General features: G+C 66.5%; 3 protein-coding genes and 1 pseudogene across 3 annotated transcripts; 2 read left to right on the top strand and 2 right to left on the bottom strand.

Moving 5' to 3' along the window:
• The first annotated feature begins 365 nt into the window (after positions 1-365).
• On the top strand, positions 366-4,233 carry PCSK1N (proprotein convertase subtilisin/kexin type 1 inhibitor). The gene is given in 5 exon segments (XM_054014828.1): positions 366-514; positions 2,552-2,952; positions 2,954-3,078; positions 3,474-3,671; positions 3,673-4,233. Coding segments are annotated over 5 exon segments (846 nt in total). The 5' UTR covers positions 366-450; the 3' UTR covers positions 3,731-4,233.
• A 4,838-nt stretch (positions 4,234-9,071) lies between these two features.
• Positions 9,072-12,460, top strand: PRAF2 (PRA1 domain family member 2). The gene is given in 5 exon segments (XM_054014824.1): positions 9,072-9,125; positions 9,127-9,251; positions 10,424-10,538; positions 10,540-10,642; positions 11,603-12,460. Coding segments are annotated over 5 exon segments (537 nt in total). The 3' UTR covers positions 11,743-12,460.
• Positions 12,461-14,502: 2,042 nt separating this feature from the next.
• Positions 14,503-16,394, bottom strand: LOC128829381 (coiled-coil domain-containing protein 120-like; annotated as a pseudogene).
• A 345-nt stretch (positions 16,395-16,739) lies between these two features.
• CCDC120 (coiled-coil domain containing 120) lies at positions 16,740-23,312 on the bottom strand. The gene is given in 10 exon segments (XM_054014756.1): positions 16,740-16,869; positions 17,044-17,087; positions 17,090-17,217; positions 17,494-17,550; positions 18,466-18,493; positions 18,495-18,674; positions 19,774-19,878; positions 20,424-20,548; positions 20,874-20,980; positions 23,036-23,312. Coding segments are annotated over 9 exon segments (843 nt in total). The 5' UTR covers positions 20,920-20,980; positions 23,036-23,312.
• Positions 23,313-26,808: the final 3,496 nt, after the last annotated feature.

Genomic DNA, 26,808 nt, shown 5'->3' with positions numbered 1-26,808 from the left:
ATGCAGGGGGGAGGATCCCGGAGGGATGGGGGGTCTGGATGCCGTGGGCTGGGGGGGGGGGGCTGGATGCAGGGGGGAGGATCCCGGAGGGATGGGGGGTCTGGATGCCGTGGGCTGGGGGGGGGGCTGGATGCAGGGGGGAGGATCCCGGAGGGATGGGGGGTCTGGATGCCGGGGGCTGGGGGGGGGGCTGGATGCAGGGGGGAGGATCCCGGAGGGATGGGGGGTCTGGATGCCGTGGGCTGGGGCGGGGCTGGATGCAGGGGGGACGGGGAGGGCTGGATGTAAGGTGGGGGGCTGGATGCAGGGGGGACGGGGGGGCTGGATGCAGGGGGGAGGATCCGGGGAGGGCGGGGCTTGGGGCGGGGCCGATTTCGCTGCAGCGGCTGCTCCCTGCGCCGGTCCGTGTCTCCCCCTCCCCGCGGTTCGGTCCCGTCCGGTCCCTGCGCGATGGCTCCGACCCTGATGCTGGCGGCCCTGCTCTGCGCGCTGGGCCCCGCCGCCGGGAAGGTAGGGGGGACCCAGGACCCCCGAGCCCTGCGCCCCATCGCCCCCCTGCGCCCCCATCTCCCCTCATCCCCCCCGGCGCCCCCATCTCTCTCCACCTGCCCTCTGTGCCCCCATCACCCCCCCGGCGCCCCCATTTCTCCCATAGCCCCCCCGGCGCCCCATCTCTCCGCCGCCTTCCCCCGGCGCCCCATCTTTCCCCATCGCCCCCCTGCACTCCCATCTTCCCCCTGCGCCCCCATATCCCCTCATCGCCCCCCTGAACCCCATCACCCCCTGCGCCCCATCTCTCCCCATCGCCCCCTGCACCCCCAACGTCCCATCTCTGCCTTGTGCCCCACCTCCTCCTGCGCCCCCATCTTCTCCATCGCCTCCCCGCACCCCTCATCTTCCCTCCCTTTATCCCCCTACGCGAACCCCACGCCCCTATCCCCCCCAGTCCTTATTATGGTCTCCCGGGGGGAGGATGTACCTGGAGCCAGGGAAGTCGGGGGGGGGCTGATGGTCCCCCCATCTCCGGGGCTGCCCCACCGCCACTGAGGCCCAGACCCCGACCCCCCACAGCGCAGGAGACCGGGGGGGTGGGGGGGCTGCTGTGAGTTCCCCCCCTCAGTCGAGACGGTAGCGCTGGGTGGATCGATGTGGGTGTGGGGTGTATAAAGGGGGTGGGTGGTGTCTGGGGGCCTAGGGAGTATCGGGGTATGGGGGAGTTGGGGGGTGGTCGAGGGGGATGGGGGTGTTTGGGGCGTGGGGGTATGAGAGATGGAGGTGTTGGGGGGCGGGGGGTCTCAGGGGATGGGGGGTGTTGGGGGGAGTGGCGGTCTAGGGGAATGGGTGGTGTTTGAGGGGAATGGGGGTGTTTGGGGCATGGGGGGTCTCAGGGAATGGGGTACTTGAGGGGGATGGGAAGTCTGGGGGATGGGGTGTGTTTGGGGGTCTCGGGGGATGGGGGTGTTTGGGGGTGGCAGTCTAGGGGGATGGGGGTGTTTGAGGGTAGGGGGATGGGTGTTGTTTGGGGGGGTGGCGGTCTAGATGGATGGGGTGTTTGAGGGGGATGGGCGGGGTTTGGGGGTCTCGGGGGATGGGAGCTTGAGGGGGATGTCGGGTCTGGACGGAGGGGGATGGGGGGTTCTGTGTCTGTCGCACTCCGCCCCAGAAGCAGCCGCATTTCAGCAGCAGACAGGAGACAGGAGCTGTGCGCAGCGGGGGGGGGAGACAGAAAGAACGAGAAGGGGCCCCGCCAGCCACAGACAACGGGCAGCCCGTGATGCCTGGGGGCTGGGGCTGGCAGTGCCCCCCCCCCACGAACCCCTCCCCATCTCCCCAGAGCCAGCTGCCAGCCAAGCCCCCCCCCCCCCCCCAGCACTCCTGGTGACTCAGCCTGCAGATCCGGCTGCCATAGACACATGGGTGGGGGGATCACTGCAGAGATGCCCCTCCCCCACCACCTCCCAGACCTGCCCCCCCCCCATTTGCTGACCTCCCCCCCCATTAGCTGAAAAGGTGGGTAGCTGTCCTGTGCTCCTGGCTTTGGGAGGGGAGTGGGGTCTGGTGGTTAGAGCAGGGGGGCTGGGAGCCAGGACTCCTGGGTTCTCTCCCCGGCTCTGGGAGGGGAGTGGGGGCTGGTGGTTAGAGCAGGGGGGCTGGGAGCCAGGACTCCTGGGTTCTCTCCCAGCTCTGGGAGGAGAGTGGGGTCTGGTGGGTCAGAGCAGGAGGAGCTGGGAGCCAGGACTCCTGGGTTCTCTCCCCGGCTCTGGGAGGAGAGTGGGGGCTGGTGGTTAGAGCAGGGGGCTGGGGGCCAGGACTCCTGGGTTCTCTCCTGGCTCTGGGAGGGGAGTGGGGGCTGGTGGTTAGAGCAGGGGGGGCTGGGAGCCAGGACTCCTGGGTTCTCTCCCCGGCTCTGGGAGGGGAGTAGGGTCTGGTGGTTAGAGCAGGGGGGACTGGGAGCCAGGACTCCTGGGTTCCCTGTGAATGGGCTGGGTACATTGGGTACCATCCATTCACCTCTCCACCTCTTTCTCTCTGTGTTTTCCCCACAGGCTCTTCCCCGCCGGCCCCAGGGGGGCGCTGCCCCATGACTCGGCCGGGGGCCCCCGGCGTTTCCGACGGGACCTGCGGGGGGCTCCCTACGAGGGGGAGATGGGGTTGGCCAACGAGATCTACTACCCCCGGCTGGGGCCGCTGGCCCAGGACGAGCTGCTGGCCCAGGCGCTGGAGAGGCTGGGGGCGCCCCCCGCGGGCCGGTGGCGGGAGGACGAGCCGGGTGGCACCCCGTGGCTCCAGGAGGCGCCCCCCGGTGGCCACTGGAGGCAGGACGGGACCCAGGCCGCCCTGGCTCTCCAACGCCTCCTCCAGGAATCAGTCCCCCTGGCCTCCCTCCTGCAGCTGTGGGACCAGGCCAGGGGGGCCCCGTACCCCGATTACGATGAGACCGGGGCGGGTGCCCCCCCCCAGGACCCGGGCCCCGGCCCCACCCCAGCTGAGCCGCTACCGGACGGACGGGGCCTATGAGAGCCACCAGGACGAGCCGGGGGATGAGGAGCCTGGGGAGATGGATGCGGAGATGCTGAGGTGCCTGGAGAAGGGCCGGGCCCCGGGCCCCACTCCCCGCCCCGCTGAGCCAGCCAGTCCCATCCCCCCCAGGGCCAGATGGGAGCCAGCGCCCCCTAGAGGGAAAAGGCCGTGTGCCCCAGTAGGGGTCCGGGGTTCTCTCCCTGGCTCTGGGAGGGGAGTGGGGTTTAGTGGTTAGAGCAGGGGGGGCTGGGAGCCAGGACTCCTGGGTTCTCTCCCCAGCTCTGGGAGGGGAGTGGGATCTAGTGGCTAGAGCAGGGGGGGGGCTGGGAGCCAGGACTCCTGGGTTCTCTCCCTGTCTCCAGGAGGGGAGCAGGGTCTAGTGGATCAGAGTGGGGGCAGGGCTGGGATCCCGGACGCCTGGGTTCTAGCTCCATTTTTCCTCTGGGTCGCAGGTACCTGGTGGGCCGGATACTCGCAGGAGGCGGTGAGACGCGACCCCCCCACCACCCCAGACGCCTGCGCCGGGGGCTGGAGGAAGAACCCCCCACCCTGCTGCGCGTGAAGCGGTTGGGGGGTGATGGGGAGGGCCCCGAGGCGGGGGCACCCCAGCTGCAGCGAGCCAAGAGGACAGAGGAGGAGGAGGAGGCTGTGGGGGGGGCGGAGGGGGGCGTATGGGGGGGAGCCCCTGCTGAGGTACCTGCCTGAGTAACGGGGACCCCCCCCAGGCCCAGTGAGCACTAATGCGGCGGGGGAGGGGTCTTACATCCCCCCCACCCCCACCCGTCTCTGAATGTAGCCAGCTGTGGGTGCGGGGGAGGGGCTGCCTTGCGCCTAGCCCCCCAATCTCTGCCTCCCAATGACCCCTCCCTCCACAGGCTGGCTTATCACTGGGCCCAACGTCTCTGCCCCACAAGCCAACTGCCCCCCCATTGGGGTGATGGCTCGCCCCTGACATGCTTCACGATCCCTATTCCCCCCCCGGGCTATGCCCCCCAATATCCCAGCTCCGAGCCCTCTATTGTCCTCAGGGCTTTGCCCCCCCAGCTCTGAACCCCCATTTCCCCCACTACCCTAGCTCTGCTCCCCCACCCCCCTGGTTTCCCCCGCTTCTATCAGTCCATTCAGTAACGGCTTCCCGCCCCCCTTGTCTGTCTGTCTGGTGTTGATTAATTAACTAATGAAATAAAGGCTCGTCAGGTATTTTGATGTAAAGGCCGAGTGGTGGTCTCCGTGTGTGTGCCCCTGCCCCCAGGCTAGGGGGCGCCGTGCTGCGGGGAGCAGGTTAGGGGGCTGGGCGGGGGGGCGCTCTCCCCTGGCAGTCAGGACCGGGCACTGGGGGGGCGTTGTGCTGTGGGTCAGGGGGCTCAGTAGGGGGCGCTCTCCCCTGGTACTCAGGACCGGGCGCTGGGGGGCGCTGTGCTGTGGGTCAGGGGCTCGGTACTGGGCGCTCTCCCCTGGCAGTCAGGACCGGGCGCTGGGGGGCGCTGTGCTGTGGGTCGGGGGGCTCAGTAGGGGGCGCTCTCCCCTGGCAGTCAGGACCGGGCACTGGGGGGCGTTGTGCTGTGGGTCGGGGGGGCTCGGTAGGGGGCGCTCTCCCCGGCAATCGGGGCTGGGCACTGGGGGGCGTTGTGCTGTGGGTCGGGGGGCTCAGTAGGGGGCGCTCTCCCCTGGCAGTCAGGACCGGGCGCTGGGGGGCGCCGTGCTGTGGGTCGGGGGGCTCAGTAGGGGGTGCTCTCCCCTGGCAGTCAGGACCGGGTGCTGGGGGGCGCTATGCTGTGGGTCAGGGGCTCGGTACTGGGCGCTCTCCCCTGGCAGTCAGGACCGGGCGCTGGGGGGCGCTGTGCTGTGGGTCGGGGGGCTCAGTAGGGGGCGCTCTCCCCTGGCAATCGGGGCCGGGCGCTGGGGGGCGCTGTGCTGTGTGTCGGGGGGCTCAGTAGGGGACGCTCTCCCCGGCAATCGGGGCTGGGCGCTGGGGGGCGCCGTGCTGTGGGTCAGGGGGCTCAGTAGGGGACACTCTCCCCGGCAATCGGGGCTGGGCTCTGGGGGGGCGCTGTGCTGTGGGTCGGGGGGCTCAGTAGGGGGCGCTCTCCCCGGCAATCGGGGCTGGGCACTGGGGGGCGTTGTGCTGTGGGTCGGGGGGCTCAGTAGGGGGGCGCTCTCCCCTGGCAGTCAGGACCGGGCGCTGGGGGGCGCCGTGCTGTGGGTCGGGGGGCTCAGTAGGGGGTGCTCTCCCCTGGCAGTCAGGGACCGGGTGCTGGGGGGCGCTGTGCTGTGGGTCGGGGGGCTCAGTAGGGGGTGCTCTCTCCTGGCAGTCAGGACCGGGCACTGGGGGGCGCCGTGCTGTGGGTCGGGGGCTCAGTAGGGGACGCTCTCCCTGGCAATCGGGGCTGGGCGCTGGGGGGGCGCTGTGCTGTGGGTCGGGGGGCTCAGTAGGGGGCGCTCTCCCCTGGCAGTCAGGACCGGGCGCTGGGGGGCGCTGTGCTGTGGGTCGGGGGCTCAGTAGGGGACGCTCTCCCCGGCAATCGGGGCTGGGCGCTGGGGGGCGCTGTGCTGTGGGTCGGGGGGCTCAGTAGGGGACGCTCTCCCTGGCAATCGGGGCTGGGCGCTGGGGGGGCGCCGTGCTGTGGGTCGGGGGGCTCAGTAGGGGACGCTCTCCCTGGCAATCGGGGCTGGGCGCTGGGGGGCGCTGTGCTGTGGGTCAGGGGGCTCAGTAGAGGACGCTCTCCCCTGGCAGTCAGGACCGGGTGCTGGGGGGCGCTGTGCTGTGGGTTGGGGGGCTCAGTAGGGGACGCTCTCCCCGGCAATCGGGGCCGGGTGCTGGGGGGCGCTGTGCTGTGGGTCGGGGGGCTCAGTAGGGGACGCTCTCCCCGGCAGTCAGGACCGGGCGCTGGGGGGCGTTGTGCTGTGGGTTGGGGGGCTCAGTAGGGGGCGCTCTCCCCTGGCAGTCAGGACCCGGGCGCTGTGGGGCGCCGTGCTGTGGGTTGGGGGGCTCAGTAGGGGGCACTCTCCCCTGGCAGTCAGGACCGGGCGCTGGGGGGCGTTGTGCTGTGGGTTGGGGGGCTCAGTAGGGGGCGCTCTCCCCTGGCAGTCAGGACCAGGCGCTGGGGGGCGCTGTGCTGTGGGTCGAAGGGCTCAGTAGGGGACGCTCTCCCCGGCAATCGGGGCTGGGCGCTGGGGGGCGCTGTGCTGTGGGTCGGGGGCTCAGTAGGGGGCGCTCTCCCTGGCAATCGGGGCTGGGCGCTGGGGGGCGCCGTGCTGTGGGTCGGGGGGCTCAGGAGGGGGCGCTCTGCTCTGGACAGAGCCCCAGAGGCAGGAGATTTAGGACTGAAGCCCAAACATTTTATTCCCAGATTCGGGGCCTGCCCGAGGAAGACCAGATGAAGCCGAAGCCAGAGGGTCCCCGGCCCCGGTGGCAGGGTTGGATCCGTCTGCCATCAGCCCCGAAGTGGGCCCTGGTGGGGGTGAGCCCGAGAGACGGAGGGAGGAGTGTGTGAGGGGGAGTCAGGTATTGGGGGCTCCCCTCCAGCCAGCCCCCTCTCTCAGCCTTGGGGGGGTCATGCATTGGGGTCCCCTCCAGCCAGCCCCCCCTTCTGAGCCTGGGTGGGTGTGTCTGGGCTGTGGGGGGAAGGGCAACTGCCTCCACCAATTGTGGCTCAAAAGGGCCCAGCAGCCGCCGCCTCCCTTCAGCCCCCCCGCCCCAATCCAGCTGCATCCTCGCCTCCCATTGGCTGTTGCCAGGAGACCACCTACCTGCCGCTCCACAGCCCTGATGCTGGGTGGGGGGACACAGAGAGGGGCTATGGGGAGTTCGGGGCCCTGTGGGGGGGCTCCGTGGGGAGCCCTGGAGGGTTTGGGGGGCTCTGTCAGGCACAGTGGGAGGTTTGGGGGCAGTGAGGGGGTTCAGGGCCCCCCACAGGGCCCCCCGAACCCTCTCACTGCCCCCAAATCTCCCACCTGGCAATAAACGACCAGGGATGGCCCCCCCCTTGGCCCCTTTGTGCTCCAGCTGGTACCTTTCCCATCGACACTGTATGCCGGACACTGAATAAAGCCTCCTGCGTTCACACAGGCCGAGAGTCACTCCAGATTCAGGAAGCTGGGGGTGGGGGTGGCTCCCTTTGGGGGGTGCGTCTCCCTCCGGGGGGCCTCACCGCGGGGGGCTCATGGCCTGATGGGGCAGCACTGAGGGTTGGTCCCAGGGGGCAGAGAAGCCAAGGGGCTCCCCCCAGGGAGAGTGTGAGCCCAAGGAGGGGCTGGTGCACTGTAGGGGTGTCCCCCCCAGGGGCAGTACCAGAGCTGGGTGGGAGCACCAGGCCCGGGGATCCGTGCGGCCCCGCTCCGGTACTCCTCCTTCACCAGGCCTGTTTCGTTCCCGCATTCCCCTCCTCCACTGGCCTGTCTTGTTCCCTCGCTCCCCTACTCCTCCTCCAACGGGCCTGTTTCGTTCCCACACCCCTCTCCTCCTCCTCCATCGGGTCTGTCCCATTCCCGCACTCTCCTCCTCCACTGGGCCTGTCTCATTCCCGCACTCCTCCTCCACCAGGCCCTTCTCGTTCCCTCGCTCCCTACTCCTCCTCCACCGGGGCTGTCCGTTCCCTCGCTCCTTACTCCTCCTCCACTGGGCCGTTTCGTTCCCTCGCTCCCCTACTCTTCCTCCACCGGGCCCGTTTCGTTCCCTAGCTCCCGCACTCCTCCTCCCTGGGCCTGTCTCCTTCCCGCACTCCTCCTCCACCAGGCCTGTTTCGTTCCCTTGCTCCCCTACTCCTCCTCCACTAGGCCCGTTTCTTTCCCTCACTCCCACACTCCCCTCAACACTGCCAACCTCCCCTGCATGACCTCCCCCACGCCCGGCACAGCCCCCCCACAAGCCCCACCCTATGGCACCCCTATGCACTACCCCTCCCAACCACACCCACAACCCCCACCCTACAGCACCCCTATGCACTACCCCCCCACACCTGCAACCAACAACCCACTTGCCACCCGGCACAATCACTTGTTTAGTCACCCCCCACACACACCCAGCACAGCCCCCCCCCGCCCCCGACAAATCCACACCCAGAGCAGGGATCCCCACCCGGAGGGGGCAGCAGCAACAGATGCAACCACTTCTGGGGGTGGGCTCGGGGCAGCGGTAGCCAGTTGCGGAACAATTAGGTGGCGGGTGGGGGCGGAGAATCCTGCTTGAGATCATACCAGGAGCCAGGGAGAGAACCCAGGAGCCCTGGCTCTTAGCCCCCCAGCTCTAACCACCAGCCCCCCCTCCCCTCCCAGAGCCGGGGAGAGAACCCAGGAGCCCTGGCTCCCAGCCCCCCTGCTCTAACCACCAGCCCCCACTCCCCTCCCAGAGCCAGGGAGAGAACCCAGGAGTCCTGGCTCCCAGCCCCCCTGCTCTAACCACCAGCCCCCACTCCCCTCCCAGAGCCAGGGAGAGAACCCAGGAGTCCTGGCTCCCAGCCCCCCTGCTCTAACCACCAGCCCCCACTCCCCTCCCAGAGCCAGGGAGAGAACCCAGGAGTCCTGGCTCCCAGCCCCCCTGCTCTAACCACCAGCCCCCACTCCCCTCCCAGAGCCTGGGAGAGAACCCAGGAGTCCTGGCTCCCAGCCCCCCTGCTCTAACCACCAGCCCCCACTCCCCTCCCAGAGCCGGGGAGAGAACCCAGGAGTCCTGGCTCCCAGCCCCCCCTGCTCTATCCCACCAGACCCCACTCCCCTCCCAGAGCTGGGGAGAGAACCCAGGAGTCCTGGCTCCCAGCCCTCCCTGCTCTAACCACCAGCCCCCACTCCCCTCCCAGAGCCAGGGAGAGAACCCAGGAGTCCTGGCTCCCAGCCCCCCTGCTCTAACCACCAGCCCCCACTCCCCTCCCAGAGCCGGGGAGAGAACCCAGGAGTCCTGGCTCCCAGCCTCGCCCGCCTTTGCTCCGCTCTCCCCCGCTGCCGCCTCCAGGACTCCATTTCCCAGGCGGCCCCGCGGCGGGCGGCCCCGGCGGGCGCGGGCGGGGCGGCGCGGTGCATGCCGGGGGCTGTAGTCGGCGGCCCGGGCGCTGAAGATGTCCGAGGTGCGGCCGCCCCCGCTGCGGGCGCTGGGCGATTTCCTGCTGGGCCCCCGCGCGCCTGGCGGCCCCGGACCCGCGCGACCCGCAGCGCTGGAGGAACCGGGTCCTCAACAACCTGCTCTACTACCAGAGCAACTACGGGCTGGGGCTGGGGCTGGCGCTGCTGCTGGGGGGGTCAGTGCAAGGGGGGGGGGCGTGCATGCTGGGGGGAGGGGCAGTACAAGGGGGGGGGCCGTGCAGTGTTCGGGGGAGGGGCAGTGCAAGGGGTGGGGCCGTGCAGTGTTCGGGGGAGGGCAGTGCAAGGGGGGGGCGTGCATGCTCGGGGGAGGGGCAGTGCAAGGGGGGGGGCGTGCATGCTCGGGGGAGGGGCAGTACAAGGGGGGGCCGTGCATGCTCGGGGAGGGGCAGTGCAGCAAGGGGGGGGGCGTGCATGCTCGGGGGAGGGGCAGTGCAAGGGGGGGCGTGCAGTGTTCGGGGGAGGGGCAGTGCAAGGGGGGGCGTGCAGTGTTCGGGGGAGGGGCAGTGCAAGGGGTGGGGGGGCCGTGCATGCTGGGGGGAGTGGCAGTGCAAGGGGCCGTGCATACTCGGGGGGGTCAGTACAAGGGGGGGCCCATGCAATGTTCAAGGGGGGTCAGTGTAAGGGGTGGGGGGCTATGCATGCTGGGGGGGACCATGCAGTGTTCGGGGGGGTCAGTGCAAGAGGTGGGGGGGCCGTGCATGCTCGGGGGGGGTAGTGCAAGGGGTGGGGGCTCATGCAATGTTCAGGGGGGGTCAGTGTAAGGGGTGGGGGGCTATGCATGCTCGGGGGGGGGTAGTGCAAGGGGTGGGGGGCCATGCAATGTTCAGGGGGGTCAGTACAAGGGGTGGGGGGGCGTGCATCCTCAGGGGTGTTAGTACAAGGGGGGGTGCAGTGTTCGGGGAAGGGGCAGTGTAAGGGGTGGGGGGCCATGCAATGTTCAGGGGGGGGTCAGTGCAAGAAGTGGGGGGGCCGTGCATGCTGGGGGGGGGGCCAGTGCAAGGGGGGGCTGTGCCTGCTCCACAGGGGGTCGATACAAGCAGTCGGGGGCCATGATTCTCTGGGAAGATCAGTGCAAGGGAGGGCCGTGCATGCTGGGGGGGGGGGTCAGTGCAAGTGGTGGGGGCCATGGATTCTCCGGGGGGGTCAGTGCAAGGGGGGGCCGTGCATGCTGGGGGGGGTCAGTGTAAGGGGTGGGGGGCCATGCATGCTCTTTGCAAGGAGGGGGCACATGCTCCGGGGTGGGTGTCTATGCAAGGCGTGAGGGTGGGGTCAATGGAAAATGTGGGTGCCCGGACTCCTGGGTTCTCACTCTGCCCTGTCCCCGCAGGTACTTCTGGCCCCTGCACACCCTGCTCTCCGGCTCCGCCGTGACCCTCGTCTTCGTCGCCTTCGTCTGGGCGGCTGAGAACAAGGCCCCGATTCGGCGCTTCCGGCGCAGCTACCCCCGGCGCCAGCCTCCTGGCCGTGCTGGGGAGCGCCTACGGCCTGGTGTCCCTCTTGGGGGGCTCGGGGGTCTTCCTGCTGACAGTCACCCTGCCCATCTCCAGTGAGTGCGGGGGGAGGGATGGGCAGTAGGGTGGGGGCTGAGGCAGGTTGATGGGGGTGTGGCGTCTACGGGGTCGGGTTAAATAGTGCCTTGGGAATGCCGTGGGGCAGCGTGGAACAGAGGAAGAGGGCCAGATTTGCTGGGGTGGAATTTGGGGGTGGGGACGCATGGGGTAGCAGAGATCAGGGAGGTGGGGCTGATGGGGGTGAGTAGGGGCAGGCAGGGGGCGAACACAATGCATGCGCTGGGGGGAGTCAGATCAGTGGGTCACATGCTGTAAACTGGCCGGGGGGAGGGCAAGGGGGTGCGCGGCTCCTGCTTCCTTGCTGGCAGATGCATGCATGCAGCCCCCACAATGGGGGCGTTCTCACGGGTGGCCGGCAGGGCCATTCCCGCAGCCTCCCTGCTGCATCTTCCTGGCACGGCCGCTGCAGCATCCGCCCATGCAGGGGCTGCGCTCTGGGGGCCGTGCTGCAAGCGTGGGGCAGTTGCATTTCAGATGCATTCCCGCTGTGGCAGCTGTGCACGCCGGGGCCGCTCCGTACCAGCCGCAGCATCCATGCACGCTGCAGGCCCCTGCGTTTTAGCCCCAAGAGCCATGCGGGCCGTCGCCGCCCTGTTGCATCGGTTGCAGCAGCTGGTTGCAGACCCCCACGCCGCTGCGTCCTTGGGCCAGTGGGCGGGGACATGGCGCCTGCATTCTCGCCGCAGCATCCCCGCGTGCAGTCCCTGTTGCGGTGGGAGGTTGCCTGCAAACGCTCCCCGCGTGCAAACGCTGCGGCATGGCAGATGCATTCGGACAGCCGCATCCACGCATGCGAGCGGCGGCAGGGGGTAGCGACTTGCCGCCTTGCTGTGTCGCAAGACCTGGGTTGCGGGGGTCTGGGGCGGTTCTTAGCAAGCGCCGGGGACGCTTCCAGCCCCCCCACTTTCTCGCTTCCTTCCCCTCCCCCCTTGCAGTGATTCTCATCCACGCCTCCTTTCGCCTCCGGAACCTCAAGAATAAAATCGAGAACAAGATCGAGAGCATTGGGCTGAAGCGGACGCCCATGGGGCTACTGCTGGAGGCGATGGGCCAAGAACAAGAAGCTGGCTCTTAGGGAGCGAGACAGGACCGCCCCCCCAGCCGTCCTTCCCACCAGCCCCTCACCATTGCCTCGGGCCTGCGCTTCGCCACTCTCCTACACGCCCCGCTCGCGCTACCACGAAGATGCAGCGTCCCCCTGAGTCGAGCCAGGCCTTGAGGTTGGAGTAGGGGAGGGGATGAGCTATGGCTAACCTGTGGAACTACCAACCACATGATTTGACCCAGAGGCCTGGAGAGCTTAACAGGAGGAGGATGAGCTGTGGTTAATCTGTGGAACTACCTTCCACATGATTTGGCACAGGGAAGAATGGCATGTGGTTAACTTGTGGCACTGCCCCACCACACGATTTGACCCAGGAGCCAAGTGAGGGGCTGAGAGCTGGGTAATCATTTGAACGACCAGGGGCATGGGGAATTTAGCAGAGGAGAATGGGGGGGGGGGGGTTTGGTTAACCTGTGGAACTACCTGCCACATGATTTGACCCAGGGACCAACCCCCTAGGTCTGTTTATGTAGGCCCTATCTAAGTACCCTGTTTATATGGCAACAAAAGAAACAAGGGGCTGTAATACTGGAGGATTGGGTCAGTGGGAAGGGCTGTATTCAAGGGGGACCCCAAGGGTGCACTGAGGATTCAGTGGGATGCTGCATCTGATGCTGAGTATTTGTCCACAACTCCTCCTATTTATTTGAGGAGCAAAAACAACGTCTAATAAAACTTCTGTGCCATTTCTTGCTATAAAGGCTTGCATAGCTTTGCGGGGGTGGAAAATGGGGCACAGAGCCTTCCCCCACTAGGGAGCGCTGGCTCTGATATGGCCCCAGGATGTGGAGTCTGGCTGGCTCAAGGGGGCAGGGAATGGGGCACGGGGCCTTAACTTGTGTTGGGAAAAAAATTCTCAATTCCCTGTGAATTCAGGGGAATTTTAACCAAGTTTTCCACACCTCCCCCCTGGAGAAAAAACATTGGCGAACTCCAAAAACAGAAACTTTTTAAAAGATCCTGGAGTCTATTCCCCCATAGTTCACAGGAATTTAATCCAGGTTTCTCTCTCTCTCTCTCTCTCACACACACACATGCAAAATCCCCCAAAACCTGGAAAAACAAAGACCTCGTCTCCCCCCCCCCCTTTTTTTTTTAATCCCATTGGTTTTCCATTCCCCTGCCCCTCTTGTGGTTTATTGGGGGGATAAAAGCTGTGGATGAACAATGAATAAATCCCCAGGAAGAATCCAGGTTTTCTTTTACCCCATAACTGGGGGGCATTTTTTACTTGGTTTATGTAGGGTCTCCCAAAGCCACTAGAAGGAATCCAATGGAATTCAAAGTTCTGCTCTAGGAATTATTGGGGGTCCGTTCTCTGGCCTGGGTGAGATGGGGGGGTCAGACTGGAGGATCACCCTGGTCCCTTCTGATGTGAGATGTAACTGACCCAGGAAGTACGTGTTTACATTAATGTGTGGAACCCCTTGCCTCATGATTTCCCCCAGAGGTTTTTAGCAGAGTTCAGTATAGAGCCAGGGGACGAGGAGAAAGGCTGCTGTTATACACACAAGGTCAGAGAGGTCCCTTCTGAAATTTGGGACATCCCTGCTCCAAAATAAAATGAAAACCAGCAAAAAAAAATTCCCAACAGGGCACTGGCAGAGACATTGGTGGGAGCAGTGGGATCCCCTGGTAATTTGCTGGTTTTGGGGGGAGAGGGGCAGGGCCAGGCGCACGCTGTATGCCCTGCTTGGGAGGGGGGCATTTAATGCCCCATTTGGAGGCAGCGAGTGGCTCACGCCCTTGCAGCATCAGTCCCACTCAGAACAGTTCACACCTCTGCGAGCGACCAGTTCAGGCTTTCTGCCGACTCAGGCAGCGTCCGTTACATTGAGGGCAGATTTACACTTCAAACGCTGCTGTAGCACCTCAGTGAAGACCCCTCTAAGCCGCAAGCGCTCTCCCATCGTTAATCCATCTTCCCGAGCGGCGGGTAGCTATGGCGACGGGAGACGTTCTCCCGCCAACCTAGCACAGTCTACATGGGAGGTTAGGTCGGGGTAACGATGTTGCTCAGGGGTGTGTGAATTTTTCACACCCCTGAGCAACACCCAGTTGTACCAATTTAGGGCTGTAGTGTAAACCTGGCCTAAGGACAGTTCATACCTCTGCAAGCGATTGGCTCAGGCTCTCTGCAGACCCAGGCAGGGATCGGTTCACACCTCTGCGAGCAATCAACTCGGGCTCTCCGCACACCCAGGCAGGCATCACATTTTGGGATATTGCTCCCAAACCGTAAGGGTCAGAAATGCCCTTCCCCCCCTCCCCGATAGCCCAGGCTCCGCTCCCGCCAGCGTGCCCCCCTGCCTGCCCCCAGCCAAGCCACCACGCCACAGCCTCGCCTTTGCACTCTGTATTATACAAACCCCGTTCTGCAGTGACCAGTTTGACATTCGCCAAAGAAATTCCCCCTACAATCCACGCGCTGGGAACGGGACAAAGTCGAGGCCCAGAGCAGGTTGCATGCTGGTGCCCGTCACTACTACCCCGTGGCTGGGGGAGGCGGGTGTGCACGCAGGGGGGACGGGGACCTGGGGGGGTCGAGTCCCCATCCCCCCACCCCAGTTCCCCGAAATAAAATCCAGTAGGAAAAAAGGAAAGAAAAAAGTGACTTTCTTGTTTCGTGTGCAACTTTGAAGGAAAATCCACCGGACGCCGGCCAGGGCTGGAATGTCGAGGAGTTTGAGTTCGTTTCCTAAATGAGCCAGACGGGGGGGGGGGGGGGGGGTGAGGGGTATGAGGGGCTCACTGGATGGGGGGGCGGGGAGCATCTCTCTAGGTTTGGGGAGGGGGATGTGGTGCTGGGGGAGGAATGGCCAGGTGCAGGGGAGGGAATATGGGGGAGGGGTCAGGGAACTGATCGGGCAGGGCAGGGGGGTGTCTGTCCCAGACTTTTAGAAGGGGGAGGGTTTTTTTTGGGGGGGAGGAGGTGGTTCGTGCCGGTGGTAATGGGGATTCAGTAGGGGGCTGATTCCCCCAGCCAGGACCTGCCCCCCCATATCTGAATGTGGGCGGGGGCAGATTGAGGTCGCTGCGGGTGTGTCTCAGCCCATGGGGGGGGGAAGCCGTGCCCCACACCACCCTAGTGTGGGGGGGAGGAAACGTGCGTATCTCCCCCCCATCCAATCCACCTGATGCCACACACACCCCCGTCCAGCAGGGGAGTGTCTCCCCCCCCCCCCGTGAGGTTAACCCCTGGCTGTCCCTGTCCCCCCCGGGAGGTCAGACCAGCGTCCCTGGGGGGTGTCTCTCCACATCCAGGGGGGGCCCCAGGCCGGGGAGGGGGCGCTGGGCCCATCCGGGTAGAGGAGGTCTGCGAAGGGTCTGCCGGACAGAGGCAGAGAGAGTGACAGACAGACGGACAGATGGGGTGGGGGGAGAGAGAGACAGATGTGGGGGGAGAAGAGAGAGAGAGAGAGAGAGAGAGAAGAGAGATTAGCCAGAGGAAGGGATGGGGAGGATTAAGTCATAGCAAGAGAGAGTAACCCTTCCCCGGACGCCTGGGTCCCTTGCTCCCTTCCCCGGACCCCTGGGTCCTTTGCTGCCTCCCCCACCAACACCTGGGTCGTCCCCCCCCGCAATCCGGCAACAGAGCGGGATGCCTGGGTCCCTTCACCTTAAATCCCCCCCCCACACACACACACACACACCCACTCCCGGACGCCTGGGTCCTTTCCCCCCCACCGCTGCCCATGGAGGTGGTGGGGCGGGGGGGCAGCTGACGAAAGGCTGACGCACTAGCAAGAGACGCGAGAGCCTCCCCCGCCCCCCAAACACCTCCCTCTAGCAGGTGTACCCTTGCTGCGGGGGAGCAATGGGGGGGCTGATCGGTTCCCTAGGCCCCCCAACCTTAAGTCAGGGCTGCCAGCCCCCCCGGCGCCCATACCTGCCCTGCAGCGGCTGCCCGGCGTAGCTCAGCGAATGGGGCAGGTAGGCCCCCGTCTCCGGCCGGGGGTGGGGTTCAGGCCAGCCGCGGGGGGGGCCCCCTCTCCTGTCCGGGGTGGGGGCAGGGCCCCCCCTGCTCCCCCGGCGTTACGCAGGGTACCAGTTCCGGAGCCCCTCCAGGGCCAAGGCTTTGTGGACGGCCCGGGGCGGGCGCTGGGGGGCCGGGGGCGGCTGGCTCTGGGGAGGGGGCCCGCAGGACTTGGCGCGTCCCGCCCGGCGCGGCAGGGGGCTCTCGGGGTACCCCCAGCCAGGAGGCGGGGGGGCATCGCGGCGCGAGAGGTGGTCCCCGGCCGGCCAGCACTGGCGCTCCAGGTAATAGTCCAGCAGGATCTCAGCGTAGGGGGGTCGGGGGGGGCTGCGGAAGTGGGGGTCTTCAGGGGGAGCCCCCCGCTCGATCAGGGCCTCCGAGCTGTTGCTGCGGCGGGTGCGGGCGGCGAAGGCCGGGGGGGGCCCGGTCGGCACTGGGATCCCGGCTGGGGGGGCCGAGCTGGGAGTCCTGGCTCCCCGACCACTGGCGGCCGGCTGGGGGGGCGTCTGGCCTGGAGGGGGGAGGCAGAAAGAAAAGGCGGGTTAGTGAAGGGTGGAGTATAGCAGGCACCCCACATTCAGTACCCCCAACGTGACCCCCAGAGGGCCCCCAATTCACCCCCCCCAACCCCCAGACCCAATGTCATGGCCCCACCTAGACAGGCCCTGCCCAACTCCCGCTAAGCAAGACAGGACCCCGAGCTCTGCCCTCGGATGGGAGACCGAGGGGTGAAGCGGAGACGCAATGGGGGGCGCCGGGCTGCGGGGGTCAGGTGGGGGGCTGGGCAGGGGGCGCTCTCTCCAGGCAGGCAGGGCCGGGCACTGTGGGGTGGGGGGGTCTCTAGAGGGCGCTCTCCCCGGGCAGGGCCCAGTGCCGTGGGGCGGGGGGTCTCTAGGGGGCGCTCTCCCCGGGCCAGGGCCCAGTGCCGTGGGGCGGGGGGTCTCTAGGGGGCGCTCTCCCCGGGCAGGCAGGGCTGGGCACTGGGGGGTCTCTAGGGGGGTCTCTGCTCCGGTACCTGAAGTTTTGGGTTCCCGCTGCAGATGTTCCGGGTCAGAACCGGGGTGGCCGGGACACTCCGGCCCTCGAAGCTGGACATGCTCCGGGGCAGGGTCCGGTTCGGGCTGAGGGGAACAAACAAAACCTGAGACCAGCTGGGCCCGGCCGGATGGGGGGCAGTGGGAGCCCCACTGGCCTGGGGGGGAAATGGGGGGGGGGGGAACGGGGGCAGGGGAGACCAGGGGCGTAAGGAGCAGGTTGGGGGGGGGGGGGGGGGGATGACGCTGGCCTGTACCCACCTGGTAGGGCTGGCTAGCGAGCTGCGGCGGCTGGTGGCCCCCCCCGCCCAGCTCTGTGGGGGGGCCCTCGCCAGCCGGGCCGGCGGTCGGGGCTGCCAGACACGGCGCGGAGGTGATCCCGGGTGCGGGGGGACGAGGGGCCCCCCTTGGGCGGGTGGAAACAGTGGGGGTCATCTGGAGAGAGAATGCAAGGGATGGAACCCAGGAGTCCAGCGCCCCCCACCCCCGCCTGCACCCCACTGGTCCTGCCCCCCCCCCGCTCTAACCACTAGCCCCCACTCCCCTCTCAGAGCCGGGAAGAGAACCCAGGAGTCCTGGCTCCCAGCCCCCCCAGCTCTAACCCACCAGCCCCCACTCCCGTCCCAAAGCCAGGGAGAGAACCCAGGAGTCCTGGCTCCCACCCCCACTGTTCTAGGGGGGAAGAGAACCCAGGTGTCCTGACACACTCACCGTTCTCGTGACTGGCCGCTTCGGAGAGGGAGCTGTTCTCGGAGGTGAACACCTCATCTTGAGAGGGTGGGGAAGGGAAACAGGGAGATGGGTCAGTCCCCCATAAACCTCCCCCCCGGTACCAGCCCCTGCAAGTCTGCAACACCCCCCCACACTCTGGTAGCAGACATGTGGGGGGGCTGGAATGTTCCCCCCCACTTCTGAAAATCTGGATTCTGAGGGCTCACAAATGCAACAGGGGCAGTGGGGGGGGGGAGGCCAGGGGGTTCAGGGGTGACTGAGGGGTTTGGGGGAGGAGGGGGTGATGGGGAGAATGGGGTGTCCCAGAGGCTAGGGGGGCATCTGGGGAAGAAAGGGGGCTGTGGGGGCATTGGGGGGTTATGGGGGTGTCAGGGAGAGAAGGGGGCCTGTGGGGGCATTCGGGGGGCTATGGGGATGTCGAAGGGGCTAGGGGGTGTCAGGGAGAGAAGGGGGCCTGTGGAGGCATTTGGGGGGCTATGGGGGTGTCAAAGGGGCTAGGGGATGTCAGGGAGAGAAGGGGGCCTGTGGAGGCATTCGGGGGGTTATGGGGGTGTCAGGGAGAGAAGGGGGCCTGTGGAGGCATTTGGGGGGCTATGGGGGTGTCGAAGGGGCTATGGGGGTGTCAGGGAGAGAACGGGGCCTGTGGGGGCATTTGGGGGGCTATGAGGATGTCGAAGGGGCTATGGGGGTGTCAGGGAGAGAAGGGGGCCTGTGGAGGCATTCGGGGGGCTATGGGGGTGTCGAAGGGGCTATGGGGGTGTCAGGGAGAGAAGGGGGCCTGTGGAGGCATTCGGGGGCTCTGATTCCTAGGGTGTACCCCATGGGGTCAGGTGGGGGGTGATGAAGGTTTGGGGGCCCTGGGGGGCTCGGGGAAGGTCTGGAGCGAGGGGCCCGGAGATTGGGGGGGTTGGGATGCTGGGATCGGGCCGGGACGCGGGGGGGGTCTCTCACCGTGCACTCCCCGGGGCGCCCCCAGCCGGGGCCCGTGTCTCCCCCAGCTGCCCCTCCAGCTCCCGCAGGCGCTGGGCCGCCTCGGCCTGGACCTGACGACGCCTGCGTCGCTGGTGCTCCGTCAGCTCCGGGGCCAGGGCCAGGCGCCGAGCGGCCTCCGTCACCTGCCGCTGCACGGCCAGCTCCCGGCACAGCTCCCACGCCAGCGCCTGGGGGGGGAGGGGGTGAGAACTCTGTGCCCCCCCAATTCCCCTAGCTCCCGGCACAGCTCCCACGCCAGCGCCTGGGGGGCGAGGGGGGAGAACTGTGTGCCCCCCCGGGCTCCCCCCCCCCCCAATTCCCCTAGCTCCCGGCACAGCTCCCACGCCAGTGCCTGGGGGGGGAGGGGTGAGAACTGTGTGCCCCCCCCGGGCTCCCCCCCCAATTCCCCTAGCTCCCAGCACAGCTCCCACGCCAGCGCCTGGGGGGGGAGGGGTGAGAACTGTGTGCCCCCCCCGGGCTCCCCCCCCAATTCCCCTAGCTCCCAGCACAGCTCCCACGCCAGCGCCTGGGGGGGGAGGGGTGAGAACTGTGTGCCCCCCCCGGGCTCCCCCCCCCAATTCCCCTAGCTCCCGGCACAGCTCCCACGCCAGCGCCTGGGGGGGGAGGGGGGGAGAACTGTGTGCCCCCCCGGGCTCCCCCCCCCCCCCAATTCCCCTAGCTCCCGGCACAGCTCCCACGCCAGCGCCTGGGGGGGGAGGGGGGGGAGAACTGTGTGCCCCCCCGGGCTCCCCCCCCCAATTCCCCTAGCTCCCGGCACAGCTCCCACGCCAGCGCCTGGGGGGGGAGGGGTGAGAACGGTGTGCCCCCCCCGGCCTCCCCCCCCCCAATTCCCCTAGCTCCCGGCACAGCTCCCACGCCAGCGCCTGGGGGGGGAGGGGTGAGAACTGTGTGCCCCCCCGGGCTCCCCCCCCCCCCAATTCCCCTAGCTCCCGGCACAGCTCCCACGCCAGTGCCTGGGGGGGGAGGGGTGAGAACTGTGTGCCCCCCCAGGCTCCTCCCCCCCCCAATTCCCCTAGCTCCCGGCACAGCTCCCACACCAGCGCCTGAGGGGGCGAGGGGGTGAGAACTGTGTGCCCCCCCTCGCTCCCCCCCCAATTCCCCTAGCTCCCGGCACAGCTCCCACGCCAGCGCCTGGGGGGGCGAGGGGGTTAGAGACCGTGTGGCCTCCCCAGATCCACCCACAGCCCCACTCCCAACTCCTCCATGGCTCCCCCCTTCCCCACAGTCCCTCCCTCTCCTTCCTGTCCCCCCCAGTCCCCTCCTCACCTCGGCTCCAGGTCCCCGGTGGGCGGGCGCCACTCTTCTCCGGATGAGGTGGGGTCTCTCCCCCGGCTCCAGCGGGTACTCGGGGGGCAGCTTCCCCGTCAGCTCCTGGGGGCGGGCAGGGGCACAAGCATTAGGAGAACAGCCTACTGTCGCTACGCAGCTAATGGCGGAAGATAACAACCTACTGCTGCTGGAGGGGAGGGGATGGAGTAGGATAATAGCCTACTACAGGTATGCGGCTAACAGAGCTGCACCATTAGATTGCAGGGGGGGGGCACTCCAGGTTGTGGGTTCGAATCGCACTGAGGATGACAACCTACTGCCGCTGATGGGGGATGGAGAACAACCTACTAGAGCTAGACAGCAAATGAAGCCGTGCCATTAGATTGAGGGGCAGCATAGGGAGCCGCTCCAGGTTGTGGCTGGAGACCAAGGATAACAACCTACTACCGCTGATGGGACGGAGCAGGATAAGAGCCTACTATGCCTGCGCAGCTCGCGGCATGGCTCCCTCCGATCTAGAGGGGACAGTCCGGGTTCAAATCCCCCTTGGCGCTGAAGGAGAGAACGGGAGAGACAGAGAAGGATAATAGCCTACTAGGCACTGCATTAGCTCCCAGGCTGGGGATGGGGGGGTCCCGGATACTCACAGCCTCCTGCAGGCACAGCCGGCGCAGCTCGGCGACCCGCAGCCCCAGCGTCTCCCGCAGGCCCCGCTGCCGGTCCAGCAGCTCCTGCAGCCGGAGCCGGGCGCTGGGTTCCCGCCCCAGCACATCTGCACGGGGGGGGGGGGGGGAAGAGGAGACGGGGGTCAGAGCTGAGGGCGGGAGGGATTATTGGGGTGGGGGAGATGGGAAACAGGGATGGGGAGGGGTCGGAGTTGGTGTGTGTGTGGGGGAGACAGGAGGATGTGGGTGTCACAGCCGGGAAGGGGCTATTGGGCCGGGGGGGGGGGGGGGGGGGGGGCGGCATGGGGAGATCTGTGGGGTGGAGTCAGACAAGGGCCAAAGTAAGGGCTGGGGGGGGGGGGGTCAGACCAGGGGCAGGGCAGGAGGGGTCCTTGGGGGCGGGGCCAGGGTCCTTGGGGGCGGGGCCATTACCTGCTGAGCTGTAGCTGGAGGAGATGAGCTGCCCTTTGACCTCCATGCTGGGGCCGCGGGGGCGGGGTCAGGCCGGGCTAAGAGCCATGAGCCCCTGACCCCAATGTCTGTGGGGGAAGAGAGAGAGAGAGACGGGGTGAGGGGGACCCAGGTCACCCCCCCATACAGCACCCCACTGGCCCCATCCAACCCCTCCCCCGAGCCAGCCAGTCCCTGCCCTGGGGCCAGGGCCCCCTAGAGGGGACAGGTCCCATTCCCGCCTCCCCCAACTAGTCCCTGCCCCGAGATGGTCACAGGGGGAGGGAAATCTCAGGGCTCTGACCTGCAAGGAAAGGAGAGAAATTCCACCGACAAACATCCAGGTGGTCTCTGGCCAAGTCGAGGGAAGGAACCCAAGAGTCCTGACTCCCAACCCACCAGCCCCCACTCCCCTCCCAGAGCCGGGGAGAGAACCCAGGAGTCCTGGCTCCCAGCCCCCCCTGCTCTAACCACCAGCCCCCACTCCCCTCCCAGAGCCGGGAGAGAACCCAGGGGTCCTGGCTCCCAGCCCCCCCGCTCTAACCATCAGCCCCCACTCCCCTCCCAGAGCCGGGGAGAGAACCCAGGAGTCCTGGCTCTCAGCCCCCCCTGCTCTAACCCACCAACCCCCACTCCCCACCCAAAGGGAACATGCCATATAATCTCTGCCCCGCCCCCATCACACAGGACTCGCCAATGGCAGAAGCTGCGGGGGTGGCCCCCTCCCCCACGAAGGGACCAGGGGGAACCAGGCGCCTGGGAGGGTTCCTGTCGGGTGCCCCAAAGGGCTGGGGGCAAGATTGACAACAGCCCTAGGCCCCGCCCCCAGCTCTCCCAGAGGTGGGCCAGGGACCCTGGCATCCGGATCCAAACCCCTAAACTCCATCACAGCGACCTTGGTCCCGGAGGGGCGTTGGGAGGAGAAACGGGGTCTGTGCCTCCCAGAACTGCCGGCCAGGCTCCAGCCCGGGGACGGGGGCGACTCGGAAGGGGACCCCGGTGTCCGGGAGGGGGAGGGGTCCTGGGCAGGTTGTTCGGGAGCCTCCATCAACAGCAGCGAATTCCTCCTGTTCCAGGAATGTTTCTTGTTCACAGCCCCCAGGCCGGGCTGGGGGGGCTGCGGGGCGGGCCTGAGGGGCGCCGGCTGGGCTGGGGGGGGCAGGGCTGGGCTAGCAGGGGCTGCGGGTTGGGAGTGAGGGGCACCGGCAGAGCTGGGGGGCGGGGGGTCGGGAGTGAGGGGCACCGGCTGGGCTGGGGGGGGGCAGGGCTGGGCTAACAGGGGGCTGCGGGTCGGGAGTGAGGGGCACCGGCAGAGCTGGGGGGGGCTGCGGGTCAGGAGTGAGGGGCACCGGCTGGGCTAGCGGGGCGGGGGGGGCTGCGTATCGGGAGTGAGGGGGGCACCACCGGAAGTCCTTGCGACACCCCACAGCGGCACGTCACAGCGTCTGGCCCCTGGGGCTCGTCTGATTCCCAGCTCGGCCCTGGGCAGGACCCGACAGGTCCCCTCCTGGGATCCTCACAGCAACAATTTCCTGCGAACACCTTCAGCGCTGTCTTGGGGAGCTTCCGGCCCCACCCCCCTCTTAGAGAACCCAGGAGTCCAGGCTCCCAGCCCCCCGCTCTAACCACCAGCCCCCTCTCCCCTCCCAGAGCCGGGAGAGAACCCAGGAGTCCGGGCTCTCAGCGGCTGCTCTAACCACTAGACCCCACTCCCCTCGCAGAGCCAGGGAGAGAACCCAGAAGTCCTGGCTCCCAGCCCCCCCTGCTCTAACCACCAGCCCCCTCTCCCCTCCCAGAGCCGGGAGAGAACCCAGGAGTCCGGGCTCTCAGCTGAGAGGGCTCGGTGTTTGATAGTTTTGTGGGGGAAAGGGGGGAGGGGGAGTTCGGTGCTGGGCAGCGGAGATCAGCAGCCGCCCCCATTGCAATCCGGAGTGACTCCGGAGTGATCTCGGGGGAACTGAGATCAGCCCCGCCCCCCAACACCCTAACTTTGTTTCAGGAGCCGAAAACACGCGAGTTCGCGGCTCCGAGCCCCGGGGGGTTCTCGTGGGGGGGCTGGGGGGGGGCTTTTCCCTTTGCCCCCCTTCTCAGGGTCTCTGGGGGGCTGATTCCCCCCGGGCACAGCGGCTGGGGGCAGGACTCACCTGGGGGCGGGGGGGCGCGGCGAGCCCCCCCCACGCGAGACCGACCCGCCGGAGCCTGGGAGCGAAGTGCCGCGATCCGGGGCCACGGCGGGGGCGGGGGCGGGGCCGCGCCTTTAACCCCTGGCGCGCCGGGGCCGGGCCGGGCTCACCCGCCGCCAGGTCCCGCCCCGGACACGCAGCCAGGTGCGGGCCGCCCGGGACAAGCACAGCCTGGTACACACCCAGCCGGGGACACACAGACACAGGGACACCCCGCCCCGGACACACACACAGCCTGGGACACACCGCCCTGGACACACACAGCCAGGGACACACAGACACAGGTACACACCGCCCCGGACACAGAGACACACAGACACAGGGACACACCCAGCCAGGTACACACAGACACAGGTACACACAGACACAGGTACGCACCGCCGCAGACCACACACAGCCGGGACACGCAGTCAGGTGCGGGCCGCCCAGGACAGGCACAGCCTGGGACACCCACAGCCAGGGACACACAGGTACAGGCCGCCCGGGACACACAGCCTGGGACACCCACAGCCAGGTACACTGCCCCGGACACACATCACCCAGGGACACACAAACACAGGTACACACTGCCCCAGACACACACAGCCAGGTACACACCACCCGGGACACCCACAGCCTGGGACACGCAGGCAGGTACAGGCTGCCCGGGACACACACCACCTGGGACACATCACCCAGGGACACACAGACACAGGTACACACCCGGGACACACACAGCCAGGTACACACCACTCGGGACACGCAGCCAGGGACACACACAGCTAGGTCCCGTCCCGGACATGCAGCCAGGTGCAGGCCACCCGGGACAGGCACAACCAGGGACACACCCAGGTAAACACCACCCAGGACATACACAACCAGGTACAGGCTGCCCAGGACACACACAGCCAGGTACATACCACCTGGGACACACACACACAGGGACATACCACCCGGGACAGGCACAACAAGGGACACGTCACCTGCCCAGGACACACAGCCAGGTACACCCCGCCAGGTACCATCTGGGACACGCACACCCAGGGACACGCCTGCCGCTCCCTGACACGCACACCCAGGTACACACCACCCGGGACACACGCAGCCAGGGACACATACAGCCAAGTACTGCGCCCAGGACAGGCACAACCAGGGACACACACAGCCAGTGACGCGCTCTGGGACATATCACCCGGGACACACACCCAGGGATCTACACACCATCCGTCACACACACAAGTACACACCATCAGTGAGACACACCTAGATCTCCACATGCAGAGTGAGACACAACACACACACACACAGCTACACACACATTTATCTCTCCCTCTCTCACACAGATACACCCTCATATACACACAACACAGACACATACAAGGTAACAGATGTACACACCAGGCAAATACACAGAGTAACACACACTGCAACAACACATACCCAAGCCAACACACACACAGACTAACACCCACACCAGGCGACACACACCAACACAATACACACTAAATCACACAATAACATCTACGCAAGGATACACACGCTACCAGACCAATACACTGTCACAACACAACACAGGCTACCACCTACACCAGGTAAGACTATAACACACTAACGCATCAACACATGCTAACACAACAATACAACACAAAACACACAGACAGTAACACCACACAAGCTAATGCACATTCTAACACACCACACTCCCACAAAACAATACAGCACAACACACACACCCAATAATACCTACACAAGGGCAAACACTCTAACACACTGACGCAGCAGACACACACACACTAACACCTACACAAGGTAAAACACATGCTAACACTCACACACAACACACACACCCAATAACACGCACACAAGGAAACACACACTAACACTCCCTCACAACACGCACACCCAATAACACGCACACAAGGAAACACACACGCTAACACTCCCACACAACACGCACACCCAATGACACGCACACTCTGAGACAATGACACAGTGACACACCAACACAATACACACACAAGCAGGGTAGTACACACTACAGTCTCCGGAGAACCCAGGCATCCAGCAGGAACCGCAGGCACTGCCGGGGTTAAGCAGCCCTGGACTGAGGGGCTCCGCCCTGATGTATTTGGGGACCCCCAGCCCGGTGGCTGGGGGGGGCAGGGCTTGTTTGCGCTGCCCCCCCGCCATGGCGCAGGGCTGGGGGGGGGGGCATTCCACACATTCCTGGTGCGGCCTGGGCAGGTACAGAGCAAGGGGGGAGGAGGCTGCCCCACGGCACCCCCTGGGGGCGTCCCACAGCACAGCCCCACCCCACAGCGCAGCCCCACTGAATCTGCCCCACAGCACCCCCTGTGGCTCCGCACAGCCCCACTGAATTCACCCCACAGCCACCCCCACCCTCCCCATGACCGGCCCTGACTGCCAGGAGAGAGCGCCCCCTGCTGGTATCCCCCTATTGTGTTCCTACCTGGTCCCCTACCCAGGGGCTGAACCGAGCGACCCCCACATACCAGAGGGCCAGCCGTGCCCCCGGCCCCCGCCAGCAAAGATGTGCTGACAGTGTTTGCTGCCAGAAAAGCCGGAAAGGATCTGTGTGAAATTCGCCCCTGGACTCACCAGGGTTTCCTGTTCAAGGAAACTGGTTGGGACGCTGGCCCCCAGAAAACGGAACCCCCCCCCCTGCAGCGCTGTGTTTCCCTTTCAGCAGCTGTTCCCCAGTCGCCCCACCGCAGAGGTGGCTGCATCTCAGCACCGGGCGAGCCATCTCTGTGCGGCGTTATGTGCAGCTGTTCCCCAGCTCTCCCCCAGAGGTGGCTGCATCTCAGGGCTGGATGAGCCGTCCCTGTGTGGTGTTGTGTGTGGCCTTTCCCCAGCTGCCCATCCCAGAGGTGGCTGCATCTCAGAGGTGGATAAAGCGTCCCCCTGGTGGTTCCCCAGTTGCCCCGCCTCAGAGTTAGTTGCAACACACTCCGCCGGCTAATGACACGGTGTACTTTCCCTCCTCTCTCAGAGGCACAAGGACACCGGTGGCACCAGTCGGACGGGCCTCCTACATTCCAGAATCCCGGCATAACCAGCCCAAGAATGATTCATCTATCGGAAGGCAGCCAGGACTCCTGGGTTCTCTCCCGGCTCTGGGAGGGGAGTGGGGTCTAGTGGTTAGAGCAGGGGGGGCTGGGAGCCAGGACTCCTGGGTTCTCTCCCAGCTCTGGGAGGGGAGTGGGGTCTAGTGGTTAGAGCAAGGGGGGGGGGACTGGAAGCCAGGACTCCTGGGTTCTCTCCCAGCTCTGGGAGGGGAGTGGGGTCTAGTGGTTAGAGCAGGGGGGGGCTGGGAGCCCGGACTCCTGGGTTCTCTCCCCAGCTCTGGGAGGGGAGTGGGGTCTAGTGGTTAGAGCAGGGGAGCTGGGAGCCAGGACTCCTGGGTTCTCTCCTGGCTCTGGGAGGGGAGTGGGGTCTAGTGGTTAGAGCAGGGGAGCTGGGAGCCAGAACTCCTGGGTTCTCTCCCAGCTCTGGGAGGGGAGTGGGGTCTAGTGGTTAGAGCAGGGGGGGCTGGGAGCCAGGACTCCTGGGTTCCTTCCCGGCTCAGGGCAGGGAGGGGCGTCTCTGTCCATTTTCCGGACTCTCATTAAAATTGGGATTAACGAGTCGGTGGTTGCCGGCGCAATCAGCTGACTCCAAAGCTGCTTAGGGGGCCAGAGACAATCCCTGAGTCAGGGCCTGGGTCCCTCCAGCCCCCCTCTGGCCTGTGCACA

Source organism: Malaclemys terrapin (assembly GCF_027887155.1).
Source record: "Malaclemys terrapin pileata isolate rMalTer1 chromosome 20 unlocalized genomic scaffold, rMalTer1.hap1 SUPER_20_unloc_1, whole genome shotgun sequence".
Taxonomy (NCBI): domain Eukaryota; kingdom Metazoa; phylum Chordata; order Testudines; family Emydidae; genus Malaclemys; species Malaclemys terrapin.
This window is presented reverse-complemented; position numbering and strand designations above follow the sequence as displayed.